This window comes from Balaenoptera acutorostrata, chromosome 4, assembly GCF_949987535.1.
Source record: "Balaenoptera acutorostrata chromosome 4, mBalAcu1.1, whole genome shotgun sequence".
Lineage (NCBI taxonomy): Eukaryota > Metazoa > Chordata > Mammalia > Artiodactyla > Balaenopteridae > Balaenoptera > Balaenoptera acutorostrata.
Genome location: NC_080067.1, coordinates 68263899 through 68277702, shown reverse-complemented (window position 1 = coordinate 68277702; position 13804 = coordinate 68263899). Strand labels below are relative to the sequence as shown.

Genomic DNA, 13804 nt, shown 5'->3' with positions numbered 1-13804 from the left:
AATGAAGAGTAGCCCCCCGCTCACCACAACTAGAGAAAAGCCGGCACGCAGCAACAAAGACCCAATGCAGCCAATCAATCAATCAATCAATCAATCAATTCCAAAGGAGCAGGGACTGACTGGGAAGTGTCATGAGGGAACTTTCTGTGTGGATGGTAATGTTCCACATCTTGACAGAGGTTTGGATTACAAAAGTACATACATCTTGGCAAAGTTCAGCAAATGTACACTCAAGATCTGTACATTTGTTGTATGTAAATTGTTACACCAAAGGAAAAACGTCAACAAATACTGAACTGTACTTAATCATATGCATGTTGAATATTTAGGAAAAAAGAGTACTAATTTCTGTAATTTACTTGGAAATACATTTAAAAAAACATAATTTGATGGGAGCATATAGCGATGAACAGGTATATAATAAAATACAATAAAATGCTAATGGTAGAGTTTTACAATGGTAAGAATATAGATGTTCAATGTAAAATTCTTTCAACTTCTCTATTTGTTTGAAAATGTTCCTAATAAAATGTTGGAAAAAACACCAATAAAAACATACAAAGAGATGTAAACACATACTACCATGATAAATCTCAATTAGCCAATGAAGCTCACCTAAGAACCGTTAATGGCAAATATAAGCCAGCTTTGCCAGCTGAAAGGGCAGACCTGCTTCCCCTGCGGCCCAAAGATACACCGAGTACCAACAAGAAAACAGAAGAGTGAGCTCCCTCATTACAGCGGCTACTTTTTGAACTAGTCTTCGTTCTGCACCATCATTCTCCATCCCATCCCATCCCATCAATGCCTCTCCTCATATACACACTGGAAGAAAACAACTCTTTGAAAACAACCAATCAGGAAAAAGAAAAGGGAAATTGAGGTGTGCATAATACATTCTGAGAAGTATCATCCTCCAAAGTAAAATATCAGAGGCAGAAGAAGCCAAGGAAAGAGTATGCAGCAGCAATTCATGCTGGGTATTACGGTGGGGTGTTCTCTATCAGTAGTTCATTATCAAAGCAGCAGCTGTTCATGAGAGAAAAACTTAACAGAATAAAGGTAGAAAAGTACAGATCTTGTGATCCCCAGGTTACTGCTGTAGTCACCAGCTTATGCTGCTTTGGTCACATCAAGGTAATCAGACAGTGACCTTTGCAGCACTGATTTCCATTCTACCTAGTTTTCTGACAACCTCACAGAATGTGTCACTTGCAAGTCATTTTCCCCAACCTCCTGACATGGTCTTTTTACCAATAAGATGGAGAGCCTTACTTACCCGTCCATAAGGAAAAGTCATCCACACTTTCAAGGATGGCTTCAATCCAATGACCAGTATCTTTAGGGGAAAAAATACATTTTAATATTTACCCTGCAATTTTCAAATGTTTGGTATTCAAAGCCTCTAAAGTTATGAGCGTCAACTTCTAAATACACCTACCTTTGTTAAGGATGCCATGGCCAATAAGGAAAACTGTGTGATGGGATGATCTTTCAACTCGGGCTTAGAATGGAGAGGCTCAATACAGCAAACTTCACCCTTGGAACCACTGAACAGGCATCTAGATTCACATGTTCTCACTCCCATCACTCTCCTGAAAATGTAACCAAAAAATGCCAGATCAACTTAGCAATGATCCAAGGCGCTATAGCCCTAGCGTGGCCTACTAAAAAAGCCTCCTAACTCCTACTCCTGCCCCCAACAATCCAAACTCCACATGACATCAGCACGTCATTTTTAATGTGTGGGTCAGATTTATCACCCTTCTCCTAAAAAATCTCCAATGGCTTGCCACTGTACATAAAATAAAATCCACTCTTCGCCATGTTTAAAAGGTCCTATATGATCTGGCTCCTGCCTTCACTCCTCTCCCACTACTGCTGCTCCTGACAAACGCATGATCCAGCCACACCGTCTTTCTCTCCACTGCTCCAGCATGCCACGCTGTGCCCACCTCAAAGGCTTTGTGCTTGAACATCCCTCTGCCTGGAATACTTCTTCTAGATCTTTCCACTTGTTGACCAGACTGTCATTCAGGTCTTTGCTCAAATGTCGCCTTCGGAGAGAAGTCTTCCTAAATTATACTCAAATGCACTCCAGCACACTGACCTGTTTTATTTTTTTCACAGTACTCATAACTATCTACAGTTATTTCATTTATGCATTGGTTTATTGTGTCTCCCTACCCCCGACCCAACTAGAATGTAAGTTCTATTGGAGTAGCAACCTTGTCTGGTTCATAGCTGTAACTCTGGTGTCTAGAACAATGCCTGCACATAGGAGATGCTCAATAAACATTAGCTGAATAAATCAATAGAATTTTTTAAGCAATTACTTTGGGCTCGACATTGTTAGAAGGTATGAGAAATACAAGAAACATAGTCCTTACTTTGAAGAACTTATGGAAATACAATACACATTGAATTTTTTGTTCTACTTTTTAAACTCAGATTTATAAATGTTCTTCCATGTATCTAAATAGTCTTTCCTCTTATTTAAAGAGTAAACAGGGCAATGCCAAGGCAATAAAAACCTTTCTACACCTGGCCATTATGGTTATAATCAACTGGGCCTGGGGCCTAAATGGAAATTAGTGAGATACTCCAGGATAATGGTTCCCAAGATTGACAGAGCTTATGAATACTCTGGGGAGTAGGAGTCTAGAATCCCATCTCGGATCTACTGTGATAGAATTTGGGGAGGCCCGGCCTGGTGCTCTGTATGTTCTATAAGCCCCCCCAGGTTAAGTGTAATACACAGCCACAACCTATTTCCAATCACATGGGTTTTCCAGACCTCTTCATATTCAACTTCAAGTCATTAAACTGGAGCTAATCTTTTCATTTGTCTACAAATGTCCATTAGTCTCTTACTTAAATGTCAATTCAAAAACAGAGCCTCCGCTGTCGTTGCAAACTGCAAGAGTTGGATCATCTGTAAACTAAACAGAGAAGGAATTTATTTTCTTATACATTTTCAGACAACCAATCAAGTATTAAAAAGGTAAGGGAAAAAATTATAAAATTTTAAAAATCTAAGACAAACACATTTAATAGCATTTGAAATCACCTAAACTAGATCTACCTCAGTACTCTAAACATACAAACTTACCCATATTTGGAATAAAAATGGCTCAATATCTTTAAGAAAATGAGGCTTTAAAAAAAGCAAAAACCACCTTTCATCAGGGTAAAAGAAAAATACAAACTATGACTCATAACAGCCCTAAAGTTCTCTACTTAGGTTCTTACATTAATTTTTTCTAACTTGCTATTAAGCTAAATAGGATACTTTGGATACATTTGCAGTTGCCTAGCTTTCAAGAATAAAGACACAGTGAAAGACATTTGGTATCTTTGGGAAATAAACTTATTGGAATATGTTTTCCAATAACTGAAGAGTTAATCCACTGCATGTAAAGCAGTTTAACTTTTTATGTAACTCTTCCTAAAACGTGCTGCCCCCTCAATCTTCTTCGACAGAGTATACTTCAGTTATTATTATCTACTCTGGAAAACTCAAATAATAAATAATGTTCACAATGACAGATGGTCCTAAGGGCTTATGCGGTATGGTAGATATGAGTGTTGTAGGATACAAAATTGAATAACTTAATTTGTATCATTTACAGTGACTAATCTCCCTAACCCCAGAGGTTTGTGAAACCATCCTAAATCTCATGCCTTTGTGCTCTTCAGGGATGGTAGAGGTACAGGAGGCTACTATGAAATTATTCTTCCTCAACCCCACACACGGGTAAAGAAGTCCTACATCTTTGTTCTCAAGGCCTAGCTGAGTAGTTGCCAAAGTGGAGTGTAGGGAAAATAACAGCACTCATGATTTTATTTATTAATTTTCTACTTCTTGTGTATGTGTTTTATAATGTACCTAAATATAGTACACTAGCATATTTAAATAATTTTTAAATAAATATTTATATATATATATATATATATATATATATATACACACACACACACACACATACATATGTATATATAAATGAATTAAAGCCCAGACTGTTATTGATGGGATGTGTAGGGTTAAGTCTGGAGAACAATGAGTAAGAGGTTTGGAATTTCTGCTGGAATTTCTACCCGGGCAGAGGTGAATGGATAAAGAAGAAGTGGTCCATGTACACAATGGAATATTAGCCATGGAAAACAATGAACCATTGCTCTTTGAGGCACCACAAATGAGTCTGGAGATAATCATGAAACATGAGAAAAGAAAACGGTGGAGAAAAATGATGAGTTCTACGAATTTTCAAAGACACGCAAACCCAAATTACAAAACCCTATCAGCTCACAGCAGCCAGTAGGGCCATTAGCATAAATGCTGCAAACAATAAATGCTGAAGCGATAAAAAAAAAAAAAAAAAAAAAAAAATGAATGGAGGTTGTCAATGGAAGACCTCAGAAGTAAAGTCAGTGTCTGCACTTATCACCATTCCCAAGCAACACAATGTCCACTACTAGTCTGCTTTTAACGTCAGCTGCATTCTTCTGCCTTTATCTCTTCTGCCTTTTTCTCTCTGCCTTTATCTCTTCTGTTTCCTATTGCTTCTCCCAAAGATTTTGCTTTTTTCTGCAAATGGACGGGACTTTTATAAACAACCAACCAAACATTTATTGAGCACTATTTATTGTAATGTGCTACTACATGTAACACACAAAAATTAAAGAGAAACAGATCCTGGTTTCAAAGATCTCAATCTTTTAAAGGAGATAAGACATAACACAAACAACTACAACATATTAGAGGTTGGCTCATGCCGTATGAAAAGAGGTCAAGATAAACTGCCATGATATTCAGAAAGAGGAGAAATTCTCTCTACTTTTACTTGTCTTGGTTGTTTTCATTGTAACTAAATGCTTCAATGCTGCTTTGTCACAAAAGACTTTTACGTAACTAACCGAGATGCAGACACATAAACTCCAGATGCTACCAGACTTTAAAAAGAATGTGTATGGATAAGAGAGGTCTGCACAGCTAAGTAACCAAATGTGTACATGGTTAAAATCCAGAAGATCTGATTTTAGACTTCCTTAGTTATAGTCCTGTACATTTTATACTTCTGAACATGGGCTTGACAGCATACAAAAACCAAGGTTCGCATTGCATTTGTAAATGAAATCTGTTACCTAAGTTGGTTTATTATTTTCAGGCATGTAAGGAGAAAGCCAAGATTCAAATCTTGATGCTTTTCCTTTGGAGGCCTGAAAGAAAATAAACCAACAGATTTGTTTCTAAACATAATGCAAAGCTTGGTTCTTTCACAATTGGTGCCTTGAACTTCAGGTAATTCCCAACAAAGTGTGACAGAGCACACTGCCTCAGCAATAAAATCCTGGCGGACTAAACAAAGTAAAAAGACCTTTTAAAATCTGCACATGGGTTTTCGGTAGGGTACTGCCTGTCTTTGCTGCCAGCCTTTCGTCCAGGATCACATCAATTTACTCTCCTTCCTGCTACATCTACTAGATTTCAATACAACTTACAGCTGAATGTTACCATGCCAGCCCATCTCTGGTTTTAACTTGGGAAAACATCTTGTTGGGCCAGTCAAATAAAAGACAGTTCACTTTCAAGGATTCTGTTTATAAAGAAATCTACTTAAAAATGGATACAAAGGCATAATAATGAAGATGATTAGAAAAAGAAAATAAGGACTTTACCTTAATATGCAATATTGCTGTTCCTGGAGGATGAGCATCTGTTATTGATCTTAGAAGTTTTCCACTGGCCAAATCCCACATAGTGATCTATAAGACAACTAAATGCTTTAAAAACAAATTTATTGCTCTTTTTTTGGACTTAAGTTTCCTGGCTTTTGGCTGAAATAATCTATTCCTGGTCTATAAACATTGCAGACAAAGAACTATAAAGTTAAAACATAACTAAAGGTTGCAGATCCACTAAAGCGTGGGGCCTTTATTTCATCTTCATCCTCCCCTCATCCTGCCCAACCTACTTTACCCTTCAGATTTTAAATCTTGTTGTTTTACTGAGAGGTAAAAGAAATTTCTTTAATGAGTCAATCTCTTTAGCACTGGTAAAAATTATAGAAAGGCTTACTGCCAAACCAATTAATATGTCAGAAGAAGAGAAGAAACAAAACTTACTGCCAGTTTCAGAAGAAAAAGAAATACCAAAATAGTTATCTAGGAACACAGTAATAAGAATACACAAAGCAGAATATAGTGTCCTTAAAAGTCAACAACAATTATCCTCACTACAGTAAGAAAGTAAATTTTGTATAACAGCCTGGTTGGTTTATAAAACCTATTTACTTATATGGACATATGAATTAAGATATTAAAAATCACAGACTCTGGCTCAGTCGATAATATTTAAAAATTTGGACAAAAGTCAGACTAAGCAAACTCAGGTTAGCTCTACAGACATGTCACTTTATAACACGTTTTAGTCTTCGAGATACTGATCTAGAGATCATACTTTTTTTTTAAATTGATTTTACATTGTCTTATGGGGAAAATTAAGTTCCTATTTACCTGTCCTTTAGCAAAGCCACAGAGAAGTCGTGAGCAGTCGCTGTTGATACTGAGGGCAGAGATGGCTCCATATTGACCTCCAACACTAGTGCTACCCAGACAGAGTCGCAAAGCTTGATTCTGATCTAAAGAAAGCCATTGATAAAATCAAGTGAAAGAAATGAAGGCAGGAATCAATAGATACTTCGTACAGGCTTGTCTTCAAACACTTTGAGGTAGCAAGTATCAAAAGAATCAAACGATGAAGTTACATTCATCTTAAAATATATTTATTGAGCATCTACTAGACACTGGGCATTGAATTAGACACTAAGAAAGCAGAAAAAAACAACAACTACAAGGAAGCATAATACAAAACTTGCTAATAAGTTAAAAAAAATCCTACGAAAGCTCTTTGAACTAACTTTCATTCTAGAATTGTATTTCTTGCTATTTTTAGGATGCAAGGTTACATGAAATACCACCTTTTAAAGCAGCTTTAAAACTTCAAAAATCAAAATTTATTAATTTAGAGTTTGGCTGAAATTTACATTATATTATCCATGGAGAAAAGGTTTACCAGGCAAATGAACAATATAAATAAAATCACAGGGTATGTTTAAACTGCTTAAGAAAATTCTTTTCAAGCATCAACATTTGATATGCTAAAAGCAAATAATTCAAATCTCTACTAGATTAAGTTACTTAAGGGCAAGAATTTTGCCGTAATCATCTCTGATTTCTCCAGGAGGCACTCAGATAATTATTAAACCTTATTATCTAATAATTAAATTCCTCTAGGGCTTCTCCTAGGCAATGCTTATTTTATATTATATAGAGTTCATTATTGTACCCACTTGAAAACAATGAAATAAAAAATTTAAACATAAGAAGGCATGCCTACAAAATTTAACTGTTTAAGGGGGAAAAAAACTACCATACTTGCACAATCAGGAGTTCTCTTAACTCCCCCAGCCATTGTTTGTGCTTCCCTTCACTATCTATGTGCTAGTTTTTGGAGGTAAATACATCTTACTCTCACTCTTAGACTATGACCTCTCTAAGGGCTGAGATCATGAGTGAATTAACATCCCCAGAATACCTAGACTGGTGCCTTGCACACAGAAGCCATCTGACAATCATCTGAATAGCTGCCACACTTGCAAATCTTCCTCCTATAAAGGTAAATCTAGTAATCAGAAAGAGCCTAAAGACATTCATTCTCAAATGTAAGGAATAATACTAGGTAAGTCCTTTTGCCCATCCAAAGTGACTACTGTAAGAATATTCTTCTGTGTTCATAAGCAGGCTCAAATAGCAACCCCCACCTCCCCAGGAGTTCTGACACAATTAATGGTTGTATTCTATCTAGCACATAGGAAATATTTGATGTTTTCTGAAATCATTTTAGATCTTAGCCTTCCAAGATGAATATCAGAAAAGGAATAAAATTCATAAATATACAAGGTCTGATATATTTTAAAAGTCCTGTTTACTCAAATCTAAAATGATAACAATTACAGATTTTTTTCCTTATTTTTTCCTTACATACGTTCCTCCCTCCTCCAGTTTAATCCAAGTTATTAAAATTTCCTTTTTCCTGACTCTAAAAATGACATCACATTTTATTTTGCTTTACTAAATTGCATGCCTAAAATAGTGTTTTCCATGATTCTTATTTTGTCAGAGCTACCTTTACAGTTAGTGGATTATCCATATACCTTATTCTGCAAATTGTCAAGATTCAGTGGTTGGGCAACAATTTTCTATATATGCTACCACTTTGGGTCATGCGAGTAGTCCAATGAATGGGCTGAAAGTAAGAGGACAAAGACAGAAATTCCCCACCAGCCTCAAAAAGAAGTCCCTTTAGCCTGGGCTGCCTGCCTTCTAGGAGAGTAGTGTTTGAATAGCATCCTGCTGAGATCCTTTGTAATCCCGGTTTTGAGATCCAAACTCTATACAGCTCTGATCCACCAATACTTAAAGACACTAACTAATGCTTTCTGCTTTACCTAAGTTCATACTTTAAATTAGACTATTTGGGCTTCCCTGGTGGCACAGTGGTTAAGAATCCGCCTGCCAATGCAGGGGACACGGGTTCGAGCCCTGGTCCGGGAAGATCCCACACGCCACAGAGCAACTAAGCCTGTGTGTCACAGCTACTGAGCCTGCGCTCTAGAGCCCGCAAGCCACAACTACTGAGCCCACATGCCACAACTACTGAAGCCCGCATGCCTAGAGCCTGTGTTCCGCAACAAGAGAAGCCACCGCCATGAGAAGCCCACGCACCGCAACGAAGAGGAGCCCCCGCTCGCTGCAACTAGAGAAAGCCCGTGTGCAGCAATGAGGACCCAACGCAGCCAGAAACAAATAAATAAATAAATTTATTTTAAATATTATACTATTTAAGTACTCTTATAACTCAGGGAAAGTAAGCACAGGAGAATTAAGGAGTATGACAAAATAGAGAATAAGGGTACCATTAAAAAAAAGGAAATAGAGAAAAAAAGAGGGAAGGAAAAAGACACATCTAACTTCTACATTAAAAACCCAAACATGACTCTGCTTTCCTGACTGTGGGTCCTGTGTACTAAAAAACTAGCTAAGACAAGGACCACATTATCAGCCTTGGTCACTCCTGAAATATGTATTAAATTTACATCCCACAGGACTATGTTAATGAAAACATTGTCAATTTTTGTCCTTAACTTTTACAATGTATTCATTATATTTATAATGTCTCTTTATAAGGTAGAGTGGCTGTGAGGTAATAGACAGTGCATAAAATGTAATATAGTTTAACTCCACAAAGATACTTATCAATTCTTATTGCTGTCATTATACATTCTATATTTATGGTGCCATATTAACAAACTTGCTATACAGTTTAGACTAAAATCAGAAAAGGTAGAATCTCTGGGGAAAGAAGAAAGCAGGGTCTTATTGAAGAGGTTTCTTCTACTAGAAGAACATTCTGTAGTCCAGATTTTTCTAGACAATTCTGGGGAAACGTATTTGGTGAAGACAAACTTAAAACCTCTTCCAAACACTTAATTTCTAAAGCTACATGAAAAGAACAAAAGGACCTGGACAGAAGCAAGAAAGGTGAAAATCAGAGCTCTCCACATTCTCCTCCTCCAATGGGGCTCCTGATCTGGGCAAGAAATATGAAATGAGACTATCATTTTTCCTATAAACTTCAAAGAGTTGGCATAGAGCGTAAATTTTGTAAATGCCTATGAAAAATATGAAAACTATCCAATGGTACACATGCAAAGAATTTTTTTTAAGATTTTTTCTTTGGCCGAGTTGGGTCTTAGTTTCGGCATGCGGGATCTTCGTTGAGGCATGCGGGATCTTTTGTTGCAGTGTGCGGGCTCTTCCTTGTGGTGCACGGGCTTCTCTCTAGTTGTGGCGTGCGGGTTTTCTCTTCTCTAGTTGTGGCGCACAGGCTCCAGGGCTCATGGGCTCTGTTGTTTGCGGCACGTGGGCTCTAGTTGAGGCACTCGAGCTCAGTAGTTGTGGAGCGCGGGCTTAGTTGCCCCGTGGCATGTGGGATCTTAGTTCCTTGACCAGGGATTGAACCCGTGTCCCCTGCATTGTAAGGTGGATTCTTTACCACTGGTCCATCAAGAAAGTCCCACGAAGAATTATTATTAATGATAATAAATAGCCTACCAATTAATTAAGAGAACTCGAAGCCCAGATACCACAAAAAGCACATCCATTTGATAGTGAAATGAATTATATCTATTTCTTTATCAGTATACCTTTCGCAGTACACTTTACTTAGGGTAGATCTCAGCATATTCTAGGCTTAAGAGTAATGTGCTAAGTAGCAAAGAAAAGCCATAAAAAACATATAAAGTCTATAATAGCCATAAAATCTAAATTTGTACATACTTCAAGAATTTCTGCTCTCTCTCCATATACCAAAATTAATCTAATCCTCTATTTCTTCACCCCTAATTTGTTTTAACTACATCCCAAAGACCATCAAAGAAGGAAATACCTAGATCCTAGAAGGAATCAAAATCTAATTATGTGTGTAGAGCTCTACTTTTATTGCCAGTATTCACCATTCTTCAATACTACTCCTTTGTGCATTATTAAAATATTCTCTAAGACCAAAGGAGAAGAAAAGAGTTATTAGGAAACATTTTTCATCATCAATGATCATAAAACAGCAGAAGCACTTTACCTGACCGCCATCTAACAAACACACAGAATTAAAGTTCTCCATTCCCTCTATAAAGCTTACTGACTAAAGCCCACGATACACTGACTCCCCACAGCTAACTGGCTATTTTCTAGCACTCAGATGCTTACGAAAAGTCAGTTGTGTTCATTTCCAAACCTGTTCATGCCACTGTAATATTACTGTACTTTAAACATGTAATTAAACAATATTGTCAACTGATGAAATACAGTGGAAAAGAAAGAGCTGTTGTTTCTATGAAAGCTCAATGAATGTTTTAGAAAGACCTGGTAAAGATGAGTTGCTTTAAATTAACTGTCATGAAGTAAGGTATGGACAAGATAACTGCAGAAAACTGAAAAGAAGTTTTATGAAAATCTAAAATTTTGCACACTTCGACTGATTCACAGGTGCCTAAGCTTTTACCTCTTTTTTTTAAGTAAAAGTACAAATTTTGCATGACCCATCACTGATGCAGCTTATGCCAAAAAAGATGCTGCAGACGTCCAACTGGCAGATACAAACTCAAAGAAACAGTTTTGGTCTATGCCAAAAGATTAAGATCAATATTCAATGATTTATTTTCATTTAAAATAAAACATTGAAGGTATGCATATATTTACAATTTTTAACAATTCCCTACTTTAATTTCAAAACTTTTCAATAAGCATTTCATAAGAGGACATTGACTGTAACTAGTAACATTCTTTTTCAACATTAAAAAGGTCAAAAGAAAAAGAGTCACTCATGCAAACCAAAATTACTATACCTTTTCCTTTGAATCCATGGAGAAAAGATCAAAAAAAAGAGAAAAGCAAGAAATCAGTTCAAAAGTTCAGAGAAAAGACAGGTAAAATTTCAAGAGTATAAGTGATAAACTTCAGTTATCTGTGGGAATGATACTAAATGTGATTAAATGATACATCTAGCATTTATATTTAGGTATTGGTTATGGAAATAAAGAAAATGCATAATATCCAAACTTTAGCACAGTAAATCCAAGTCCATTAAGTTTGATAAAAACAAAAACAATTTCCAAAAGATAATCTACTAAAGTATACTAACAACCCAAAAAATGGAAAACTAAGGGCCTTAGGATAGGGAGATATCTTTATTAAGATTCAAATTGTTGAGATCCTATAGTTAGGTAAGAACCAAGATACATAATAAATACCATATACCTATAATTCCATAAGAATAGGCAATTTACATGACGTTTAAGAAGCTTATAATGATTACTATTTTAATGACCCAGGCCTCTATTCCAAAGAGAATCTAGTGGTACTTAAACAAGTACAGTTCTGCACTTTTTCCTATGATCAACAAAGATGTTTAAAAGATCAGATTTAACCCAGACCTCTAATCTAGACACTTCATAGTATTATTACTCTGCCATTTTTTTCCTGGCTTTCAAGCAAATTTTAATCCATTTGTTAAAACTCATTGTCCAAATATCTGATTCCCACAAAAATGAGTAAAATTTATTAACTGCATGATTAAAAATCCAAAGCATAACTAGAATATTATGATCCTTTCTCAAAATGTTCATTATGGCATACTTTCTTTTTCATGAGACTGTAATGAAAGATTATTATTTCATCAAATCTACAAGAAAGTTGCTGGGGTCTAAAAAAATTAGAAAGCTGGCCCAAGGAAATTAAGGAGACAGTAATGAAAGACAATAAGCTCTTCTTCTCTGTTAGTTTTTACTTTAAAAGACTTCATTTTAATTTGTTGCAGTAAGCTCTGCATGGATTTGATTATAAGCAGGCACATATTCTTATAACCTTGTGGTAAGGAAGGGATATTAAAGCAGATAGAGTTGAAGAAAAGTGAGTACTGGTAAGTGGAACAAAAATAAACATGTATTCTGCTGACAGATAAACACGTACATTATATTTTATCCTCATTCATCTTAGTTCTTCCATTCTTTCCTTTATGTATCTTGCAATTTGCCTCCTTTTCTCTCAGAACTGGAGAACTGCTTGGAAGTGTGGAAATGTACTGATCTTAGGATTCAGTATTCCTTGATTCTGAATTTGGCTCTGTACATGTCACTTAACCTCTCTGGTTCTCAGTCACCTCATATGTAAATAAGGGGATTGAACTAAAAGTCCTTTGAAGATCCTTTCCCAGAATTCTATCAATCTGATACCAACTATGCCCTCATAGGAAAACAAGCACTCTTACACGTGATAGGAGAGCAAGCTGGTAAAACTTTCTAGAAGGCAATTAGGCAGTATACATCAGAAGTGTTTAAAATGTTCATACCCTGACCTAAGCAAGCCCACTTTCAGGAATTTGTCCTAAGGAAGTAATCATGTGAACAAAAATGCAGTTACAAAGATGTTCATCACTCTACTTTCTGGTTAGAAACAACCTAAATGTCTTATAGTAGGAAATGATTAAGTAAAACGTGGCCATTAAAAATGATGTTACACAGAAACAGACTCACAGACATAGAAGACAAACTTACGGTTACCAAAGGAAAGGGGGAGGGGTAAGTTAGAAGTTTGAGATTAGCAGATACAAACCACCATATATAAAACAGATAAACAAGGTTCTACTGTATAGCATAGGGAACTATATTCAATATCCTGTAATAAACCATAATGGAAAAGAATATGAAAACGAATATATATATATATAAACTGAATCGCTTTGATGTACACCAGAAACACAACATTGTAAATCGATCATACTTCAATTAAAAAAAAAAAGCTAATAACTTAATACAGAAAAAAATTATGTTACAGATGACTAATAATCACATGGAAAGATGTTCATTATAATGAAAATGCAGGTTACAAATTAACATGATCCCATTTGGGGGTGTGTACATATATATACACACATGTACAGGAAAAAAGATTAGAAGGCCATACAGAAATGTTAGGAATTATTCCTGGATGGCAGAATTTGGTGTATCTTCAACCTTTTGCTCATCTAATTTTTTTATTATGAACACATATTATGGAATAAGAAAAAATTGTTTAAAGAATCAATTCTAAAGTTCTCTAAAGAGAATTATATTTTTCTTTCCATTCTTCTCATCCCCAGACAATAAAACTTTATTATTTATATCAATCGCCTTTGAAAAGACTAGGT

General features: G+C 35.9%; 1 protein-coding gene across 7 annotated transcripts in view; it reads right to left on the bottom strand.

Moving 5' to 3' along the window:
- Nucleotides 1–13804, bottom strand: part of VPS8 (VPS8 subunit of CORVET complex) — a 280256-nt gene that overhangs the window by 234388 nt on the left and 32064 nt on the right. For all 7 annotated transcript variants that reach the window (XM_057545206.1, XM_057545205.1, XM_057545207.1 and 4 more), the window contains exons 8-12: nt 6517–6641; nt 5680–5766; nt 2875–2942; nt 1442–1595; nt 1280–1339 (exon numbers count right to left, since the gene is read on the bottom strand). In XM_057545206.1, the coding sequence (XP_057401189.1) occupies nt 1280–1339; nt 1442–1595; nt 2875–2942; nt 5680–5766; nt 6517–6641 (494 nt within the window). The remainder of the gene's footprint in view (nt 1–1279; nt 1340–1441; nt 1596–2874; nt 2943–5679; nt 5767–6516; nt 6642–13804) is intronic.